Source organism: Crassostrea angulata, chromosome 7, assembly GCF_025612915.1.
Source record: "Crassostrea angulata isolate pt1a10 chromosome 7, ASM2561291v2, whole genome shotgun sequence".
Taxonomy (NCBI): domain Eukaryota; kingdom Metazoa; phylum Mollusca; class Bivalvia; order Ostreida; family Ostreidae; genus Magallana; species Magallana angulata.
The window spans coordinates 59,900,471-59,923,316 of NC_069117.1; the positions used below are offsets into that span (position 1 = coordinate 59,900,471).

The following is a 22,846-nucleotide window of genomic DNA, read 5'->3' on the forward strand; positions in this document are numbered from 1 at the left end:
TTCCTTACAGTCACAAACTGTGGAGATTGTGTATTGCTTAAACAGTAAAACACGATTATAGCGAACACGCTTATAATGATTTGACGCTTACAGCAAAGTCATTTTCATTCCCCGTGACTATATTATATGTTGTGAACTTAACAGATATAACGAATTACGCTGATAACGAAGCAAAATCGCCCGACCCTGGCACTTTGTATAACCATGTAGTATGAATATTCTGATTGTTAAGGCTGATAATGATCACAAGCTAGGTCAATTAATATTAGAAAGATAATAATTAAGAAAAAGGTGACTGATTTTTTTTTGTAAAAACGATAGCCATAGTTTGTTAGGAGTGTAGGTATAGATAGCCCACGTTATTTTGAAATATGAATCATTCAATTTTGTAATGGAACTGGAATCATTAATTGATGAATTTGAAGCTCAGAGGTAATTTGTAAATCCGGACGGACAGCATTCTTGATTATTTTACTGTTAAAATTGAATAGAGATGTGCTTTGATGAAAAATTAAAATGTTATTACATTGTATACTCTTCCTTTGGGATTGTTGGTTTGAGGACAGAATGTTGAGTTAAAATGAGTAAAAGTTTTATGGCATCACTTTTTGATTTCAGGGGCAGGTTCTTTGACAGTTCTGAGAAGAACAAACTCCAAATCAAAGTTAGCCTCCAGTAGCAGTAGTAGAACGTCTAGTATTGCAGAAAGCGACTCCTACGCAAGTGTTGACCTGGGCACGGACAAGCTTCCCCCCATAGACACACCCGAAGCCTCCCATGTTTGCTCAATACGGTGAGAGAGAGAGAGAGAGTGAGAGAGAGAATGAGAAAAAGAGAAGGAATGAAAAAAAAAAAAGAGAATGAGAGGGAGAGAAGTGGAGAGAGGAAGAGCTGATAAATCCAGGGTAACACTATTATGTGTACTAACCAAAGGAATATAAAAGGAACTTATGAATAAGTGATATTTTTCAGATAGCATTGTTAAAGATTGGTATTAGAGATAGGTTTTCATTTTGATCTCAAGCAATATAATGAGAAGAGGGAAAAGCAGTTTAAAAGTGATTAAAGGGGATGTAGGTTGAGGTTTTTTCAGAGAGAAGACTTTCCAGACACAAATTTTGGTGGAGGGGGGTTGTTATTTTATTAATCTTTCATTCTCTTTGCTATATTTTTAGCTTACGAAATATTTTGAGGAGAATTCAGAATGGAGAAGTTCCTAAAGAAGATTTATACAAGAATCTGGAGTACGCAGCCTCAGTGCTCGAATCGGTCTATGTGGACGAAACCAGGTGAGTTCTAAGTGTCACACGTGTGTCTCACCTGTGTCACCCCTGCTTCTGTGGGTCAGAGAGGCAGCAAACTGTTGTTACCCCCTACTGTACATTTATATATGGTTTGGCGGAAGGATGAATATTCAAAGATCAGCCAATTACAGGCTATATAGAAATGTGTTAATATTCTAATGATGATAGAAACTGTTCATTAAGTCTTGGTATATAAAAATATTGATAATATATTTCATCTTTGGACCCAGCTGTTGGGATGAAAATATCTCTTGTAAAATCAACCAGCATTTGTAAGCCTAAAATGAAGTTGCTTTAGTCCATTCGAAAAACTGTGTCAGCTATGCATGAATATGTTATTTTCAGCCTGTGAAATTGCATTAGATTTTTTAATCCCAAAAATCCTTTAAGTACAGATATCCAATGCATTAAATTGTTTCGGTCTAAATCATTCTGATGTGAATCTTTAATGATTGCAGTACAGTTAAAGACACAACCAAAAAGTAAGTCAACGTTGCACGTTCGATGGACGGATTGTTTTTTGCACTTTTCGCGTGGGTGATATCTTTTAGAGTTTTGTTTTGACTTTTTTTTTTGTAGTGATTGATATAACAACAGTTTTTCTAATGATTTTGTGTTTTTTTCTTGTTTTGATGTGTTTATAACATGTTTTGTGAATTATATGCATATAACGTAATGGTCGTTTCCCATCTACTGGTTACAACATTTAACATAGTGGTAATCTCCCATCTACTGGTTACAACATATAACGTAGTGGTAATCTCCCATCTGCTGGTTACAACATATAACGTAGTGGTAATATCCCATGTACTGGTTACAACATATAACGTAGTGGTAATTTCCCATGTACTGGTTACAACATATAACGTAGTGGTAATCTCCCATCTACTGGTTACAACATATAACGTAGTTGTAATCTCCCATCTACTGGTTACAACATATAACGTAGTGGTAATCTCCCATCTACTGGTTACAACATATAACGTAGTGGTAATCTCCCATCTACTGGTTACAACATATAACGTAGTGGTAATCTCCCATCTACTGGTTACAACATATAACGTAGTGGTAATCTCCCATCTACTGGTTACAACATTTAACGTAGTGGTAATCTCCCATCTACTGGTTACAACATTTAACGTAGTGGTAATCTCCCATCTACTGGTTACAACATTTAACGTAGTGGTAATCTCCCATCTACTGGTTACAACATATAACGTAGTGGTAATCTCCCATCTACTGGTTACAACATATAACATAGTGGTAATCTCCCATCTACTGGTTACAACATATAACGTAGTGGTAATCTCCCATCTACTGGTTACAACATATAACGTAGTGGTAATCTCCCATCTACTGGTCACAACATTTAACGTAGTGGTAATCTCCCATCTACTGGTTACAACATATAACGTAGCGGTAATCTCCCATCTACTGGTTACAACATTTAACGTAGCGGTAATCTCCCATCTACTGGTTACAACATATAACATAGTGGTAATCTCCCATCTACTGGTTACAACATACAACGTAGCGGTCTCCCTCCTTTTTTTTACGATCGCAAATTTGCATGGGTTACTAATGTGCTATAATGGCTGGAATCCGTCAGAATGTTTGTTATTTATCAACCAGGAAGCTGGTATATAAATGGACTTCAGTTGAGTATTCTTTCCGATCCGATTTATAGTTGATGTACATTTATTGCTGATCTATATAAATCACTATTCTAGTAACAGAGTATCAATTCCCTGTAAACATTAGTTTCGGTGCTGCATCGTCTGTCATGGAGTCAACCATTCCTTGTAATGGCAATGTTCAGAGCAGGGTGCTGACGTTATAAGATAATGCATGTATTACGTACCAAACAAATAATTAACCAGAAATGAAGGATCAGCTCTGATTGATCAGCTATAATTGATCATTGTGATTGGCTATCCTATCCCCTACTCCTATAAGAACAGTGCAATGGACCTTCTTGTAAGATGATACTCGAGCCATTGAATGTTGACCTTCTCCCCCTGCCCACCCCACACCCTTTTAAAAAACACGAAAAAAAATCATTCAGAATCCATTCAAATTCTATACTGCTTATTAAGCGTAAATCTAATTGAAAATAAACATACAGGATTAGTTCGTGGGATTAACAATATCATTGATCTATCAAATGATGAGGAATAATTCAATATTGAAAAATGAATCCGTTTGTAAGCAAACTTAATAACATCAGAGAGTTCACGGTTTATCTCTTGACCTTGAACACAAAGAAACCTTGTAAGTTCCCGGGATAAATTCCTCAAGGACAACCTGGAGAAATATCCTCACGGATTCCCTGAAAATCTGGAGATACTTTTCGCTTTATATGAAATGTTTGCTGTACTTGTTAGCCATCCCAGAATAACTGTAATTCATATCTATTGATTGTAACCAATACTGTAGATTCCTAATTAATAGCGAGGAATTAATATCCATGTAAAATTGCAAGAACCACCCTTCACGGATTTAAAAATCCCACCATCTTTTTTTGGATAGTCAGAAATATAAGAAATTTAGATAAAAAGTTCTGCAGTTGTGATTTTATATTTTTTTGATGTATTACAAAACGGCGGGATCCAGGAAAAAAAGTACTGGGGTGAAATAAGGAATCTACAGTAATTAAGTCTATATAGAGTCTATTATAAGGGATGTCTGAGGTCAGATGGAATAATTTTCCAATTTGATTAATTCTCCATTTTTTTTTTATTTTACCAAAAAAAAAACCATAGCTTTTATAGACCGCAGTCACACAAATCTCATATCAGGGTTGGGTGAAGATCTGGCTGGCCTCAGTCCTCTACCTGCATCTAAATGTTGAATTTATTGAATCTAGAATGAATGATTTAGTGATCTTGAAACAGCATGACTTGCTCCTACAGTAACCATTGGGCATGGCAGAGATTGGCTGTTGTTCCCCTTCTTACCTGGAGAGTAGCGATGTATTCAGTATTTCAGTATTGCAACTTATTCAGGGTGTTGATATACACCTAGAAGCGTGTCGTTTACTTTAGCATATCATTTTCGCAGCTCGACAATGCTCCATGAATGCCCTACTGATCTCTTTGCTAGCTTTGATCAAATTAATAATTTCTGATATATGGAGTGGAAATTTTCAAGTTTTTGAGAATGCTTACCCATTACAAGCATTTTGATGTCTGAGAACCGCGGCACCCTTTGTATGAATTATCTATAGCACCCTGTAACACATGACGATACATGCACCAGGCACTTGCAATGAAGTTAGTACAAGCATGTCACTTTGTTTTACAATGAAAAGAAGGACAACTCAAATAAAGTAATGTTTGTGAGTAAAAGAGAAAAAGCTAGGTCAGAGTATTTTAAAAATGTGGATCTTTTTTCAGTTCCATTGAACCTCCAACCCCTCAACCTAAGTCTTCCAAAGAGTGAGTATCAGACTAGCTTGGCCCGGTTTGGTGTTGAATTTATTTTAATCCACTAACAGATTGATTTGTCTGAGGACATATGGCGTTGAATCGTAGAGAATCATTAGAGTGTTTCTTTTTAACATAGATCTTGATCTGAAGCCTAATATAACACCTGACCAGTTCCTGTACAGACTTGTAGATAAAAAACTAATCATATGTTGATAACAATGGATTATGCCTCCTTAATCTGTACTTCCTAATCTAGATAATCTGTGATATGTAGATAAGTATGTAATATGCGGCTGAATGCATGGACACATCAACATCATTGTCGATACTCCATATTCTTCATTCCAATCCCCCCACCTCCTCAACTGTGGATTGAGCTATTCTCTTTTTTGTGGACAGGTCCTTTTTAAGGTTACCGGTACTTTTGTGAAAGCCTATATATTATTATACTTTTCTGACTACAAAATTGTATGTTTATTATTTGATGAAATTATATACAAATCTGTAAATTGGGTTAATTTTGCTCAAATGTCATTTTTGAATGATGTTTCACCCGTTAAAAATTTTTATTATTTATAACTTTAATTTGCCTAAAAAAGATAAGTTTTTTCTCAGAGACTAACCACTCAAAATGATAGAAAATTGAGAAGAAAAAATATTGGTTGAAAATGTTTGAATCTTTCCTGTACTATATATACATAGTACCAGTATTATGTTTAGATTTAAGTGATTTAACCCTCCTTTGTTCATATAAAAATATTATTTCTTTATTTGCATTGTAAAATATATATGACTAATGCCATTTTTTATGTTTTAAATTCATCCTTTATTTCTTTTTTCACCTTTATTTTGCATATATATTATTAGCATTTTCCCCAATTGACAGAAGTTCGGGAAATCACCACCTCTGATGATGTCATAAATGATTTATGATATCACTTCCTGTTATGGAAGCATAAGTTAGGTTAGGCAGCTAAATGACTTTAATTAATCAATGGCTGTGTCCAAACCAAAAGCTGATTCAGTACTTCATAATGCTGCCCAGCATTTGATCATCACCCAGAGGTTTTTTCCTGTGGTTGTAAGTGGTAAAGCAGCAGAAGGAGAGATGGAGAAGTAAGTGCATCAGCCTAAATCTCTGCACTGATCAAGTCATGTTTTGGTTTGGAATCAGCATATTGTAAAATATAGAATGTTTGATGTATTGGAAATTCACTCCATGCTTAGATTATTTTTTAATCTCCAGAAAGGACTGTATAACTTTTTTCCTGACAAAGTCGCAGCTGGCTCCTTTTTTTAATTTAATTTTTTTTGGGGGGGGGGGGGGGTAATTTGAATCAAATAAGATATTTTATTCTGAGAGAAAGCGTACTACATAGAAAGAGTTCAACACTCACCGACTCTGGAATATTATTTTTCACTCTCGAAGAAGAAATTCTCTGATGTGATGAATTTAATGACCCTGACGTCATGAGTATTATATCAACAGAATCCCTGTCTCACAAACACCTTTCCACAATGCTCATCCTTCTTTTACAGTGTGGTATTAATGTAGATCTTTGTTTCTTAGAAAATAGTAGATAGTTCACATTTAGCCCTTGAAGGTGTAGTCGAACACCTTGCTCTGTCATTCAGATTTCCGCAGTTTTGGATTACAGGTGGATGATTATAAGTTTGAAGTTGAATTGAACACATGGATGTAAATAAAAATTCAAATTTGATCAATCTCAGTATGTACTTGTGTTAAGTTAAAAAAATTTGGTTGTAATACATCTAGTGTTGTTTTTAATTATGTGCATTATATACAAATCACATGTATACTCGAGTAACAAAAAACTGTCTGAAGTATCCGTACACACAAGTGCAGTTTAACTGTGTAAGGAAACGATGGGTAATAATTTTCCACAGCTACAGTGGACAGGAGTTTACTACAGGAAGATTGAGATATAGTCAGTCCCAAGATATTCATTTGGCACATTTATGTAAATTGTTTTATATCTATAAATACCTTCGCGGATGATAACGCTGGAAATTTTTTCGAGGTATTCGGAGTGACTTCAGAATGGAGAAAAGATGTAAACATTCCCCATTATAAATCTCTGTAAAAAATCATTTTTCATTTCTGTGAATTTTTCAGAGTGAAAAACAATAATGTGTCAATGAGGATATCTTGAAAATTTTCTCTTCTGTCAATTTCAATTGCACCTCTTTCATAAGTATGTGTATTTTTTATTAAAAATCGTCCAAATGTGCAGCATAGCTATCTTGGGACAGACTAAGGTTAATGCAGGCCCATAGGATGTTGTTTAGTGTTTTACAAGTTATGTTGTATCGAATATATGATGGTTTGTTTCCCCTCTGTGTATAAACATACCCCATAATTACTATAGTCCATACATATATGACAGCCATAGTCACATACTCAATCATTGCACTAGAGCAATCAACTTATCATGTGTATGTGAAATAGCACTAATCTGTAGTAGAGCTACTAAGACACAATCACACCTCATTGTTCCAACTGCAGAGATCTTTCAAAATTTCATGCTTGATTGTGATGATATTATGAAGTGGCTCAGTTTGATTTGATCTTGTGGCTAAAACAACTTTGTATCCAATAGCTGTGTTAATCCATGCTCTTCGTTTCCGAAGATTACATATGTACAATGTACAGTAATCCAAAGTGGGTTTTTTTGTTTAACTAGTTGTTAAACTAACTAGCTAACTTTTTGTATCATTATTGTCATTAATTATCATTACCTTGGCTTTGTAGGCGACTTACAGACGAAGATGATGAACTCAGTGAAGTGGAACCGGACGCAGTTCCTACAGAGGTCAGAGATTGGTTGGCCTTGACCTTCACAAGGTCAATGAACAATGTCCGGAGAAGAGGACAAGAAAAGCCAAAGTTCCGCAGTGTGGCTCACGCCATTCGTGCAGGAATCATGGTGGACAGGTAAGGCCAGACTAAGCAGCATAAAAAGACTAGGTCCATCAGGAGCCTACTGATGTATGATATTATACGGTATCCTTCAGAAGAGACTAGGACCAATGACTAACAATGCTGTAGCGGCTGATTTCTGTTGTAGAATCTACAGACGTCTGTCCAGCTCCTCTACACTACACATACCCCCCGCAGTGCTGCAGTTACTGAAGGTCAGTCAGTACCCACATACCCAGCCATTTATAGGCCTCACTCACATCAATTGGGTCACTTTTTGGGGTATTTGAGTGATACTTAATAATGATATGTTGCTGTTTATTGAGAGTAACAAGTAAATCATGGACTTTGTTTGTAGGGCATGGATGACTGGTCCTTCGATGTATTCGCTCTGAACTCAGCTGCTGATGGACATTCGCTGAAATATGTGGGATATGAACTGTTACAAAAATATGACTTGGTGACAAAATACAAGATAAATAGTTCAATGTTGGACTCCTTCCTTCTACAGTTAGAAGCAGGATATAGCAAATATAAAAACCCGTATCATAACCTAGTGCACGGAGCCGATGTAACCCAGACTGTACATAACATCCTGTCACAAAGCAAGCTAGCGGTAAGTTCTAAGTACTGTCACAGAGCAAGCTAGCAGTAAGTACTAAGTACTGTCACAGAGCAAGCTAGCTGTAAGTACTAAGTACTGTCACAGAGCAAGCTAGCTGTAAGTACTAAGTACTGTCACAGAGTAAGCTAGCAGTAAGTACTAAGTACTGTCACAGAGCAAGCTAGCGGTATGTACTAAGTACTGTCACAGAGCAAGCTAGCAGTAAGTACTAAGTACTGTCACAGAGCAAGCTAGCGGTGAGGACTAAGTACTGTCACAGAGCAAGCTAGCGGTAAGTACTAAGTACTGTCACAGAGCAAGCTAGCGGTGAGGACTAAGTACTGTCAAAGAGCAAGCTAGCAGTGATTACTAAGTACTGTCACAGAGCAAGCTAGCGGTGAGGACTAAGTACTGTCACAGAGCAAGCTAGCAGTAAGTACTAAGTACTGTCACAGAGCAAGCTAGCAGTGAGTACAAGTACCAAGTACTGTCACAGAGTAAGCTAGCTGTAAGTAGAAGTACTAAATACTGTCACAGAGCAAGCTAGCTGTAAGTAGAAGTACTAAATACTGTCACAGAGCAAGCTAGCTGTAAGTAGAAGTACTAAATACTGTCACAGAGCAAGCTAGCTGTAAGTACAATAAGTACTAAATACTGTCATAGAGTAAGTTAGTGGTAAGAAATGACCCAGATACATCATAAGTTAGTACTAACCTAAACTCTACTCTGTTGTTGTGTCTGATTTCAGCACTGGCTGACGGACTTGGAAGTGTTCGCCACCATTGTAGCCGCTCTGATTCATGACTTTGAACACACAGGAACAACCAATAATTTCCACATCCAGACAGGGTAGGCCTCCAAAACACTAGTCATGTATGAAAGTCTCCCTATAAAGGGGGGGGGGGGGTTTGTGGGAATCAATGTTTGTTGTGATTGCACAGATGATTTATTTTTTTGTCTATTGACAAGTCATTTGATTATTATTATTTGATTCCAGGTCCGAATTTGCGTTGCTGTATAATGATAAAGCTGTTCTAGAGAATCACCATATATGTGCCTCATTCCGAATCATGAGATCCGAGGAATCCAACATCCTAAACCACCTCAGCCGCGAGGAGTACAGGTATGCTACTGTAACCAACATTATGTCGGTGGGGGAATCTATTAGTTTATCCATTTCTAATGTCACGAAACCTTACTGACATTTTTATGATAAAAAATTAAGTGCATTAAAAGTTTTAGAGCAGTAATGTACATTTTCCTTAATAAATAACTTCCTGCTTTTTTTTGGTACATGTATTTAACAAATACTGTCTGACTTTGTAGAGAATTCCGAGCTTTAGTGATTGAAATGGTACTAGCCACAGATATGTCTTTCCACTTTCAACAGTTAAAGAACATGAAGAACCTCTTAGGAATGCCAGAGAAGTCAGTATCCATGAAGCCTGGTTAATCTTTCACCTCTCACGATATCTTTGTTGTTCTCTGTCAGTAAGCACTACCCCTGTTTTACAGCATTGACAAGCAGAAGGCCCTGTCGCTGGTGCTGCACTGTGCAGACATCAGTCACCCCGCCAAGGACTGGAGCCTCCACCACCGCTGGACCAACCAGCTGCTAGAGGAGTTCTTCAAGCAGGGTGACCGGGAGCAGGAGCTGGGCCTCCCTATCTCCCCACTCTGTGACCGTGAGAAAACGCTGGTTGCCGAGTCCCAAATAGGTCAGCTAATACACAGTGTCTGTTTATACACTGTTGGGTCTAAAAATAAGGAATGGTCAGTAGAAATAGAGAGAGTTTGAAAACAGGGAAAGGATCAATGGAGAGGTTAAATAGAGGAAGTGCAAAACAGGGAGAAATGTAACCACCATAACAAATTCAAATATAAAAACTGATACATATAATCAAGATAAACACTTTCAATAACAATCAGTGATGATAATATTTCCATTGCCTTGATTTCTTTGTTTGTTCATTCATAATCAGTTGGGTTTGACTTGTGTGTCTCCTTCTTTCAGGTTTCATTGACTTCATTGTTGACCCTAGTTTTACTGTGATGACAGAAATGTTGGAGAAAATTCTGACTCCCCTACAGAAGGCTGCCCGCAGCGAGGAGGCCATCTCCGAGGAGGTGTTTGACAAGTCAGACAAAAGTACGAGTACAAATTCATTACATCGAGAGCATAGTAAGGAGTCACACAAGAAGCCAGGTAACAGGCTGGGCTACACTCTGTTGTCTGCTCCTGCACGCTCAGGCTCGCTCTGTACCATACTGTGTACATATACTGTACTCAATGTGTACATATACCACACTCACTGTATATATATACCATGCTCGCTGTGTACACATACCATACTCACTGTGTATATATACTGTACTCACTGTGTACATATACCATACTCACTGTGTATATTTACCATACTCACTGTGTACATATACCATACTAAGTACATATACCATATTCACTGTGTATATATACTGTACTCACTGTGTATATATACCATACTCACTGTGTACACATACCATACTCACTGTGTATATATACCATACTCACTGTGTACACATACCATACTCACTGTGTATATATACTGTACTCACTGTATACATATACCATACTCACTGTGTATATATACCATACTCACTGTGTACACATACCATACTCACTGTGTATATATACCATATTCACTGTGTACATATACCATACTCTCTGTGTATGTATACCATGCTCACTGTGTACATATACCATACTCGCTGTGTACATATACCATACTCACTGTGTATATATACTGTACTCAATGTGTACATATACCATACTCACTGTGTATATATACCATACTCACTGTGTACATATACCATACTAAGTACATATACCATATTCACTGTGTATATATACTGTACTCACTGTGTATATATACCATACTCACTGTGTACACATACCATACTCACTGTGTATATATACTGTACTCAATGTGTACATATACCATACTCACTGTGTATATATACCATGCTTGCTGTGTACACATACAATACTCACTGTGTACATATACCATACTCACTGTGTATATATACCATGCTCACTGTGTACACATACCATACTCACTGTGTATATATACTATACTTACTGTGTACACATACAATACTCACTGTGTACACATACCATACTCACTGTGTACACATACCATACTCGCTGTGTACACATACCATACTCATTGTGTACATATACCATCCATTTTCAATTCTTGATATTATTTTGTTCATTTTACAGAAAGTGATGTGATTTTCTAATCACTGCACTGTGGATTTAGAATCTTTATCACCTCTCTCTGAAACTTGTGATGTACATGTAGTATACAAGAATACCATATGATATTTAACATTTATTCTTCATTCTTGTACTTTACAAAAATAATTTTTCATTTCCACCTCATGATGAAAGGGTATATGTTAAATTTATCATCATAGCAATAACATGATCTGTAGAGGTGTCATGTTTACAGGAGTGGATCATCTGATCAAGCTCCATGCTTTGTGTCCCATTTGATCTGATGATCCACGGCTCGCAATTGACGGGATACAACCCTTTGGATAAAGTTAATGTCCTGATAATATATGTGTACCATTTTCGCCGAGTACAATTTTATTGTTTGACTGTGACAGTGTCATTGGTCAGTGCTTTCCTGAATTCTGTGATTGATATTCAAATAAGCATTCCATCAATGAAATTGAGCAGCCAGTCGATGAGTAATATGATAATTAGCATGCAAAAATCAAGCACACCCAACAATCAAATTGTTACGCTGTAAGTAAAAATATATTATTTACTGCATACCATACTATATACCATAATCGTTGTGTACCATAATGGCTGTGTACCATGCTAATTGACTTGTGAAAGCTGTAAACTGCAGCTGTAAATACATGTTATATCTGTATCAATGTAATCAACATTGTCAGTGGATGTCATTGAAATACAATACTGTAAACACAATACTGTATACAGAGTTATTTGAACTTATTTCAGCCAATCAAAAGTGTCAAAGATGTCACCCTACAGTTTTTCTCCTTAACAAACATATGGCTTACCATTAATGTGGGCAATAAGTCTGGTTTAAACTTTGCTAATAAAAATGAGGGCAAATAAAATAAAAATACATGTAAAATATAAAAAATTTCTGTACACAGTATAGTGTTTAAATGAATGGCGTACCCTGTAACCTTGACCCTCTGTTTTGGTCCAAAAAGTATGTGCTCGTCTCAATAAGCTCTTTTATGCAATGACCTTTTATAAAGGTTTCATTCACTCAAAAAAAATTAACAAAAGCATATCAGTTCACATGGAAGACATTTGTTCACTAATGTGCTAGACGTACATGTATGTGATTGTTTCATAAATTCATTTTCTAGACTGTAAACAAGATGAAAGATATCAAAGATTTTTGACCAGTTGGTTTTTTTGTTTTTGTTAAAGGTAAATATGTCCTGAGTACTCCATGGGCGGACTGTTTGGCCATCAACAAAAATAAGTGGAAGGAACAGGCTGCAAAAGGTGAGGGTTCACGAGATAAGGTACACTGACAAGTCATATTGAGGAGTTGGTGAGGTTAAGATATTATTATTCAGATGTGTCTGATGCATCACACTTTGCAAGTTAAATTACAATGAAACACATAGATATTCATAAAGAATTGTACATTGCTATTATGCAAAAACCTATTTATAGATGCTGAGGAAAGAAAACGAAAAGAGGCTGAAGAGAAATCAAAGGTCCCCAATAGCAACACTAACAACAATACAACCAAAGCACCAGTCCCCGCGGATAAAGCCACGCCTGTGGTCAACTGCAGCACAGGTAAGGGCGGGAACTAAACCCCAGACCAATCACTGGACAGCACTCCTCCACCAATGGCATTCACTCTCAGTATTGTGTGCAAATCATGCAACCAACCAGAAATTGTTGTTGTACAGCCTCTTATCTGATTGGATCTTTCAACCTTTTTGGCAGCCTACAATCTTCCATCTGACCTTTGAACTCTGGTGATTTTTTTTTATGAATTAAATTATTTGTATATACTGTTAAATATGTATAAATTAACAAAGATGTTATGTGATATGTTTCATATTTTATGTATATGTAAAGACTGTTAAATTCAGAAGACTATATATAAGTGATAACGTGCCAGGACGGCACTCTATGATTGAAGTAGTTGCATTCTTTATCACCTCATTTTGTTTATACAATAAAACTTGTTTGACTTTCATTTGTTATTGTTTATGACTTGAGTCATGACTTTCCTCTTCTTGTGTGTATTATGTACTCAGCATGTGCAAGGTATCATCACCTTGTGGTCTGAGGTGTGAATCTCTCTCTCTCTCTCTCTCTCTCTCTCTCTCAGAGAGATGATATAGATAGATGTGTTAGAAATTTGAATAGTATAGATATTAGGAATTTATGAATTTATTTATCTTAACACCAAGTGTGCTTTGTTGAAGACACCATCTTGAGGAGAGCCACAGATTGATGTATTTAAACACAAGTACATGTATACGGCTTTTGGATTGGTTGATTGTAAACAGCCCAGAGATTGGTTAATTTTTATATTCCATTCCTTGCTTTTGTTCTGTATCTGTGATTCTCTAGCCAGCTGACTCAATCCCTCTCGAGCTCTGGGGTCCTCACTCAGTATTGTTTGTCAGTGTTATACCCATTCAGCTATTTCCTGCACTCCATTGCTTTACCCCCTCCCCTTGTAGAGAGATAGTAATAAGAGAGCTCACTCCACTTCAGTTGGACAAATACAGGGTGCATCAGGAATAGAACAGGCAATAGGAGTATTCCCTGAAGTTTGATCTAAATCAAAATCAAGCTGAAAAAGGACAACCGACTTAAAGGCCAATCGTACCAATTCGGGAGGATGTGCGGCTCGAAAGACTGTTTTACTGGAGAATTTGAACCGCCTCTTTAACAAAGAAATATCTTTTTTGTGAAGTTTCTACCAAATTAGTTAATTCCGATTATTTAACGTTTAACCCTGTCACATGTTATGTTAGAGTGAACATGTTTACGGGATAGAATGTTATTAGGTAACGATAATGCTTGATCTTTAATTATAATATTTCTTTTACAAACTACCGACAACACTTACTATCAGGAGGTAGTCCCATTGTTTACGATTCGTCACCTGTTCCTGTCCTTACAGGATAACAATGGTTCATAAAATAGAGCACCTCACTGATGCCGCAATTAGGGTGGCAAAAAGTGCAGGGGTGCTCGAGATGAAAACTAGTTCCTGCTATAAACTGGCATTTTCATTACGTATAAAATCCGTTTGTAGCTTTATTTCATTTTATAACTTCAAGCCCCTGTCACGTGATGCCAGAATTGGTGTCTCACGGATTAAGTTATGGTGACAAACCTATTTGTTGACTGTTGATGAAAATCGTCCCCGCCGCCGATGGAGGTTGATGGAGACTATTCGAGTTCAGTATAGTGGCTTGTTACGCATACATGATCTGTGTTAATACAGTGAATGTTTAGTACAAGCAAGGGTACTAACAGACAATTTAATTAACAGATGTCTGCATATTTTAACGTTTTATTACAATTTTAAATCATGAATTTTAAAAAGGATAAACAGATAAATATGTTGCAAAGAAGTAAGACCAAGTACTTTTATATAAGACATTCAGGAGCTCCATTATTTTATTAACAGATGAGCAACTATCCATTGGGACACCCACTATTTTAACTGCAGTAGTTGCAAGAGAGAATTCACGAAGAATCGCCACTGTCACCGGTTTTAAAACAACGCTGTTTCTGTAAAGAATCAAAGTCCTGAAACCGGTGACAGAAGCGATACTGGTGAGAGAGAGAGAGAGAGAGATTCTAAGTAAAAGTTGTGTAAAGCTCACTCTTAATTTACCTCAACTTTTTAAAGAAAAAATACTAAACGAAGGAGTGCAAAAAAAAATTCAACAAAACCAAATAAATTAAATGATAATTTTATGTGATTCTACCGATTGCAGCTAGAGCGTTAGTTGCAAAAAATAAAACTGGAAAAGATAATATTGAAAAAAGGACTTTTTTACCCACGAGTGACGACAAACAAAGAATTTATCATTAGACTGCGTTTGAATAAATTGTCCTGCTAGGGAAACATTGAAAACCTTGAATACACGGACTGAAGTCAGTCGCCAAACACACGTATATAGTTGTAGTTAATTCTCATAAGTTGAAGATTAGTCCTTCCTTCTATATTTACTTAGTAGTCTGGTGGTAAAAAATGATGTACATTTTTTGTACCTACTAAAAATAAATAACTAAAAAGAAATTAAAAGATGTATGTAAATGTAAACATTGAGATATACATATCCAACATTGTTCGCTATCTGAAGCAATTGGTGTTTGATGGCTTCTGTTTGTGAAACTGTGCTGTATCTCTCCCCAAAGTTAAAGTACTTTCCATTCCAACGTCATCTTCCCAAGTCAAGGGTTTCTGATCCGCACCTCTCCTCACAAACCCTTTTGTGGGGAGCGGAGTGGACCGAAAACACTTGGCTAGCGAAGATGTTCCAACGTCAATCACTGTTGTTTGTGTGGAGAGAAGGGAGATAACTGTTGATGGATTAGGTGTTGCAGCACTGTGGTCGATGTTTAACATGTTCCCTGTTTTACAGACGGAAAGAACGACTCTAACGTACGCTGGGTCGATCAGAACTTCAGTATTTCCAGAATCGGCACGCTGATCCTGGAATCCTCGGACGACAGGCGGGGCAAGGACAGACAGATGGACGAGCACGTGCTGTCGCGGGTCATCAGAGAGTTACATAACAGTTCCAGCTCCAGTGATGACGAGGGCGACACGTGCTAGCGGCAAGGAGGGCCACACCCTGTGTTAAACTAGTTGTCTACTGTTGATAAATAGTGCTTTTGTACATAGTTATATGGGGATTAGAAGATGTTACATGTAATTATCTTCAGGGGTGAAGATATTTACTAAATTTACAACTATTTATTTATACCTATCTACTGATGATATACTAGTATTCATGCTTTCCTACAAACTTTGTACTTAGGATGGAAATAATAGGACACGCTTCTTATCTATTGGTGATTTACTATTATTTATTTATTAACCTTTCTGCCATTTATCTGTGACGGTTATAATCATACTAGAATTAGAATATACATACAGCCATAATGGTTATATCACAGGATTTTGACAATAAATGTAACTTGGTATGTATGATGAAAGAATACTGTGGAATCTTAAATTTCGTGGGGGCCGATTTTCGTGGATGCATGCTTAAATTTTACAGGTTCGTTAAGACGTAATTTCGTGTATTCTTTTTATCTAAAGGAAATATGACTTTATTACCCTTATTTATCCATTCGTGTAGGGTGTTACTTCGTGGATGAGAGGTACCCACGAATTCCACGAAAATTGAGCCACCACGAAATCTAATGATTCCACAGTATGCACGTAATTTCACAAGCCTCTGAATTTCTATCAATAAGCCGTTAAATGTAGGGGAAGAGAGAGATGTATACCCTATCTATATATAAATACCATATAGATGGGATATACCCATACATTTAACGGCTTATTGATAGAAGTTCAGAGGCTTGGGTAATTTTAAGTCGAAATATGGAATGGTGATAGCGCACAATAGAAGAGGGCTTGGTGGCCGTGGTCATTGTAAAACTACATAATAAGGAACGCCCTAACTGCTTCATATGTAGCTACACCTTAGATATACTGGTATTTTGATTGGGAAAATACGAGACGAGATATCTTGAAAAATTGTTGATACTTGTATGTTTTGATTCTTAATGTAAATAAAATCTCAACAAAACCTTCAATTTGGTTTCTGTTGGCGTGTCTTGTTCCTTGTTTTATTCTGTGCAAGGGCAAAATGTGTAACCGTATTGATCTGTTTGATTTATTCGTCAGCTCACTCTCTATACTCTATGGACTGACTGCCTGGTTGACTATTGGACAGACTGACTAATTGACACAGACAAATTGACTAATGGACACACTGACTAATTGACTGACTGACACATTGACTAATGGACACACTGACTAATTGACTGACTGACACACTGACTAATGAACACAATGACTAATGGACACACTGACTATTTGACTGACTGACAAATTGACTAATGAACACACTGACTAATTGACACACTGAGTAATGGACACATTAACTAATAGGCACACTGACTAATCGACTAATGGACACACTGACTTATTGACTAATGGACACATTGACTAATCGACTAATGGACCCACTGACTAATGGTCACACTGACTAATGGACACACTGACTTATCGACTAATGGACCCACTGAGTAAAGGACACACTGAGTAACGGTTAGACTGACTAATGGATACACTCACTAATTGACTGATTGACTAAGTGAATGGCTACTGAATGATTGACTGGCGCACTAATTGATTGAAACTCTGCATTAAAAACTTACTGTGGTAACCTTAAGGACTTTGTTTACTCAGGGTTTGAGTTCTCAAATTCGGATTGCGATAAAGTTCAATGTCATGAGTAAAATTTGTTCTAAACACTAAACATATTTATGAAATGGAATATTATTGCCAAACCATTCGATATTTTTTTACTATTTTATGGAATTAGGCTCAAACAAAGTTGAACTTTTAGCAAAACAGAGGAAATTCGGACTCAAATTTTCAGATTTTGTTTTTCACTGAAATATTTTTGGTAGTGCTGTAATATTCAAAGTTATAATTCTATTTGTTAGTGGACATAATTTTGCATATTTTCTGTTGGTTTTATCTCACTTTTTCGTTTAGATATTCGAACGGCACACACTACAAAAATATTAAAAAATGCTTAAAAACGATAAAAGACACCATATCTCAAACCTTTTTGAGCGTTTAAGGAGATAAACGGTTGAATATAGGTAAATAAAATTGTGATTCTTTTGTAATATTGTATTAATATTCAATAATATCCGATTTGCTACTTCCTCATTTGCTTTTTCGTCATGAATATTTTGGCCTCGTTTCCCCTTTTTAAATTTTTTTTGCGTTAAAAAATGAAAAAAAAACCAGCATATCCTTGAAGTCCTTTTGATTTCTTTTTACTGACAAAACAAAGTTTTAATCTTCTCTTGGATTTCCTCTGAATTATGAAACATTTCACCTGTAAGAATATTTTCCCATAGATTTTGTAAACACTAGATATAAAAATTGTGCACAAAAAACTTTGATGCTTAATTGGTCTTCCATATTTTAAATACAAAATAAACGTGATACGTTACTTCTTCAACAGTTGACGATATCTCGGCTTCTGAGTTCAGGAAGACTTGCTGTAAATTCTCTCTCTGAGAACACCCCATCATCTACACAAGATAATAAACTGTTATGGTAAAACCAACCGTGTACATGTATGCCACAATTGTTTTAGAACTGATTATTCCGATCTTAATATTTTAAACTTCACTGGTCAAATGTATTTGATAGTGATACTCACTATCTTTATCGATCAGGGAGGACAACTCCTCCCCTACCTCCTGGGTCGCCGAAACCGTGGTCAAGAACTCGGAGACTTTCACGGTCCCGTCACCGTTGACGTCATAGTCCGATAAGGAACAGCTCAATCTGTTAAATGCAACTTTCTTATCCTGGAACAAGCAAGCATTTATTAAGGAAGAAAGAATCATTCTTTGAGTATTATGAGGTGATCAAATACGGTCGAGAGTGATCAGGTTCCACCGTCACCAAAATTTTCAAATTCCTCAACTCATTCCTCAACTCAAATCCTTTAAAGAAAAGTGCATAAATTTGAGGTCAAACCTCAGATTTGAGGCTGAGTATTGACTTGAGGAAAGTTGGTGACGGCGGGGCCAGATCTGATAAAGCCCTTCGGGCTTTTTGATAGATTTGATCACGCCCGATCGCGACCGTATTTGATCACACTGGACCTTATAGATATCTGTTCATGTGGCCCACCACCAACAGTTTAGATAGAAAGAAGATGGGTGGATAAGGCGTGTAAAATGCCCATACGCGGTCGGACAGGCTACTGAAAAATTAAAGCATCAATAAATCTGATGGGTTTTTTTTAAATCATTGAAAACAATATATATTTAACGAATTATTGATTTTTAACCTATAGGTATGTTCAATACTTGGAATATGTTGACTCAAACAGGCGTGTACGTATCAAAACCTGCAAATACTGTCATTTTTTAGAACTTCAGGGCATTTTCTTTTATAGAGTGGGTCTTTGCTCCATATTTTTCTCATAGTCTAATTAAGGTCGATTGGAAAACAAACCGATTTCAATCAACAAAAACGTGGAGAGATGACTCACTATACATTAAAAATATCATTTTGTATCCCAACAATTGAACGTTTTGAAAAAATAATACAAGTACGGTAGTTCGTGACCTTAGTCACACATAATATTTAAAAAGCCCACTTTGTTGTGTCTGAAATGGCTCGGTGGTTAGAGCACCTGGCATAAGCTAACCTTATATATCTAGGGTTTTTATGTTACGGGTTCGATACCACCATAATTTCCGACAATATTTTTTTTCTTATTTTTTGTTAAATATATTAAAAACTGACTATAGTTAGAAATTTTGCTTTTCAAAGTTTTATGATAATATATTTGAATAGATTTAATTGGGGAAACATAAATTCAAAATTGTATTTCACTACTAAACCGAACGGGCATTTGCGCCATCTTATTCCCCCATCTTCTTTGACGCCATGGTCCATCCCGATTAAGAATAGTTGAGGACTAAGCAATTTTTCTGTAAAATTCCCTTTCAGTGCAGAAAGGTATGTTAAATGCACCGTAGCACCGAAAAAAGTATATAACACCCCCCCCCCCCCCCCAATTAAGGCTAATTTTTGTTTTTAATTTTGGTTATTAAGCTGTGTGTGCAGATTTTAAAAAAAATTGGAAAAAAAGACTTTTGATTGCAGAATCCAACCTCCTTAAAATAATATAATTAGAGGTCCAGCTATTTTTTTCAAATGGGTTTCGCTATATTTAGTGACATGATTAAATCCTATTCGCTAAAAAATACTTTCACTTTTGTGACAGAATATTGTTTTGTCCGATGATTATCAGAAGATATAAGAGATAGTCTTGTGACGAAAATGTTCGCTGCTAGCTGCCGTTTAAGAATATTTTAGGTTTGAAACCGAGCATATGAAGCCCAGAGTATGATTAATTAGCCTACAGAGACGCACAACCTACGGTCGTTATTTATTTACAAATAATACTCCTTGATGCCTGATCAACGGGTATCCATAGACTTTAATTAACTCTTGAAAAATTTGTTCTAGCTTTTATCAAATATCCCATCAGATTCAATCTATATACATTTAATTATATGTGAAATAGTTATAGTTTTAATAGTCTTTTAAAGACCGCGTGGTAAATAAGTAACAATATAATTATCAACCATTTTAATACAATGTATATAATTAACCACAGTACAGGTTTGGACCCGGTCAAATTTGATAAATTATCTCAGGACTAAAAAACTATAAAACAGCACTAAAAATTAATGAACTCCATAGAAAAGTTGAATTTTTGCCTTGTCCATGTACCGAGGTCTATGTGAGTAAATAAAGTAAAAATAATATACTGTGGAATCATTAGATTTCGTGGTGGCTCAATTTTCGTGGAATTCGTGGGTACCTCTCATCCACAAATTAACATCCTCCACGAATTAATAAATTAGGGTAATAAAGTCATATTTCCTTTGTAGGTTTAAGAGGATACACGAAATTACGTCCCAACGAACCTGTAAAATTTAAGCAATCCACGAAAATTGGCCCCCACGAAATTTAATGATTCCACAGTATGCACATACACAGGATGTCCAGAGGAAACCCCTACAGCCTACATGTACATACACAGGATGTCCAGAGGAAACCCCTACAGCCTACATGTACATACACAGGATGTCCAGAGGAAACCCCTACAGCCTACATGTACATACACAGGATGTCCAGAGGAAACCCCTACAGCCTACATGTACATACACAGGATGTCCAGAGGAAACCCCTACAGCCTACATGTACATACACAGGATGTCCAGAGGAAACCCCTACAGCCTTTGGTTGATTTGCTTGGCGGCACTGCAACGGTAAAACTAGCTAAAAACAAAACGGCAAGGACTGTCTGGGACTGCATGGCCAAATGGTAAAGTTTAATAAACCTGAAATTAGACAGAATCCCACTTTTCTGACATTATTGTAAACAGACATGGAACGACACAAGACTTGTATAGTTACCGGTACTTTTATTATTATTTTTTTTTCAGAATATAAATAAAAGACAAAAAAATTGTTGCATGAAAAACCAACTCACCTTCTATCAGCTGACTGGGTGTTGCTGGGACTGCTGTAGCGGGGAGCCGTATATATACCTATAGGTCTGAGTCAAGCTGATACGGGATCAAACCAATGCTTGTCAGTCTGAACAACTCTCGTGTCATTGAATGACCAATTCTATGTCACCCTCTGAATCAACCATCACAGATGGAGTCGGGAGTTTACTGATTTCATTAAAGAGGCAGCTACGTTTGAGAGTTAACCAATCTTTGTTCCTTAGAAATCGTTGTGAAACGAACAACGTGAACCAGTTAAGCTTATTCAAACCTATTTCCGTGGTTATGATTTAGAATGAAAGAATTATTTCAAAGGTATCTGAGAAGACTTGTTTTGTTCGAAAACTAACGCGCATAAAGCACTTTTTATAAAGCATATTTACATATTTAATTGTTGTGTATACTAAAATACTTTTTAGGGCCTTTGTTTGATTGTGTTTCTGGGGTTTTTTTAATTATCGTTACGCCCGCCACTCTGACATTCTCAGAATGGTAGATGTAATGATAATTAAAGTTTTTAAAGACTAAAGCTGCATCCTCTAACCCGAGAAGGTATCCGGTATATAGAGGGAGCAAACTAACGAGAAAAATTGGGATTTTTTTTTTTCAATTTTACTAAATGAATATTATTTCGACCCAGATATATTCAATAAAACATATTATCCATACTTTTTCAAAGGTATTTGAATAATCTTAAAAGCAATAAAAAAAACCTTTTTCTAATCACATTTGTATTATCTGTTTTGTAATGACTATTAAAATAACATACTGGTAGTTAATTACTAAACTGAGATAGTTACGAACTTTAAATTTTAGAGTTTGTACTGATGTGTTTTGACATAATATTTTGCGTGAAAAGAAAGTTTAAAACATGATTTTCCACTGAGGATTTAGTTTTTAAAAAACATTACATGTTGAAGTGTGGGACATAAAAGCGGAATACAGCGTTTCCATTTAAGAAAAAAAAAGCTTTGTAGACGCTGTAAATCTTACTCCTTGTAATCTTCGATACCTTGCATTAGGTGTAGTTTGACTTTGTCTCCAAAATGTTTATGAGAGCACTGAAAACTACAAGTCTGTCAATCTTTGGATTGACCCACTATAGAATATTTCGGTATCAAATATGTCCGCACTGCGTCGGAAAAGAGATTATTAAGTGTAAAGGTAACACAATATTCT

General features: G+C 36.3%; 2 protein-coding genes across 4 annotated transcripts in view; one reads left to right on the forward strand and one right to left on the reverse strand.

The window, feature by feature from the left end:
- LOC128191884 (dual specificity calcium/calmodulin-dependent 3',5'-cyclic nucleotide phosphodiesterase 1A-like) overlaps window positions 1-13,532 on the forward strand; it is a 69,582-nt gene extending 56,050 nt beyond the window's left edge. Inside the window, exons 3-16 of one of the 3 annotated variants that reach the window (XM_052864235.1) lie at window positions 619-793; window positions 1,176-1,289; window positions 1,763-1,786; window positions 4,700-4,741; window positions 7,506-7,688; window positions 7,822-7,888; window positions 8,032-8,289; window positions 9,026-9,126; window positions 9,275-9,400; window positions 9,604-9,705; window positions 9,793-9,995; window positions 10,292-10,483; window positions 12,743-12,820; window positions 12,995-13,532. In XM_052864235.1, coding sequence (XP_052720195.1) covers window positions 619-793; window positions 1,176-1,289; window positions 1,763-1,786; window positions 4,700-4,741; window positions 7,506-7,688; window positions 7,822-7,888; window positions 8,032-8,289; window positions 9,026-9,126; window positions 9,275-9,400; window positions 9,604-9,705; window positions 9,793-9,995; window positions 10,292-10,483; window positions 12,743-12,820; window positions 12,995-13,140 — 1,811 coding nt within the window. In that variant the 3' untranslated portion in view covers window positions 13,141-13,532. The remainder of the gene's footprint in view (window positions 1-618; window positions 794-1,175; window positions 1,290-1,762; window positions 1,787-4,699; window positions 4,742-7,505; window positions 7,689-7,821; window positions 7,889-8,031; window positions 8,290-9,025; window positions 9,127-9,274; window positions 9,401-9,603; window positions 9,706-9,792; window positions 9,996-10,291; window positions 10,484-12,742; window positions 12,821-12,994) is intronic. The other 2 variants (XM_052864236.1, XM_052864237.1) reach the window with 2 other exon arrangements.
- A 4,826-nt stretch (window positions 13,533-18,358) lies between these two features.
- Window positions 18,359-22,325, reverse strand: LOC128157370 (uncharacterized). Its single transcript, XM_052819875.1, has 4 exons — window positions 21,649-22,325; window positions 21,364-21,496; window positions 18,787-18,937; window positions 18,359-18,655 (listed from the first exon to the last, which is right to left on the reverse strand). The coding sequence occupies exons 2-4, from the start codon at window positions 21,469-21,471 to the stop codon at window positions 18,579-18,581; spliced, it is 336 nt and encodes a 111-aa protein (XP_052675835.1). The 5' UTR covers window positions 21,472-21,496; window positions 21,649-22,325; the 3' UTR covers window positions 18,359-18,578.
- Window positions 22,326-22,846: the final 521 nt, after the last annotated feature.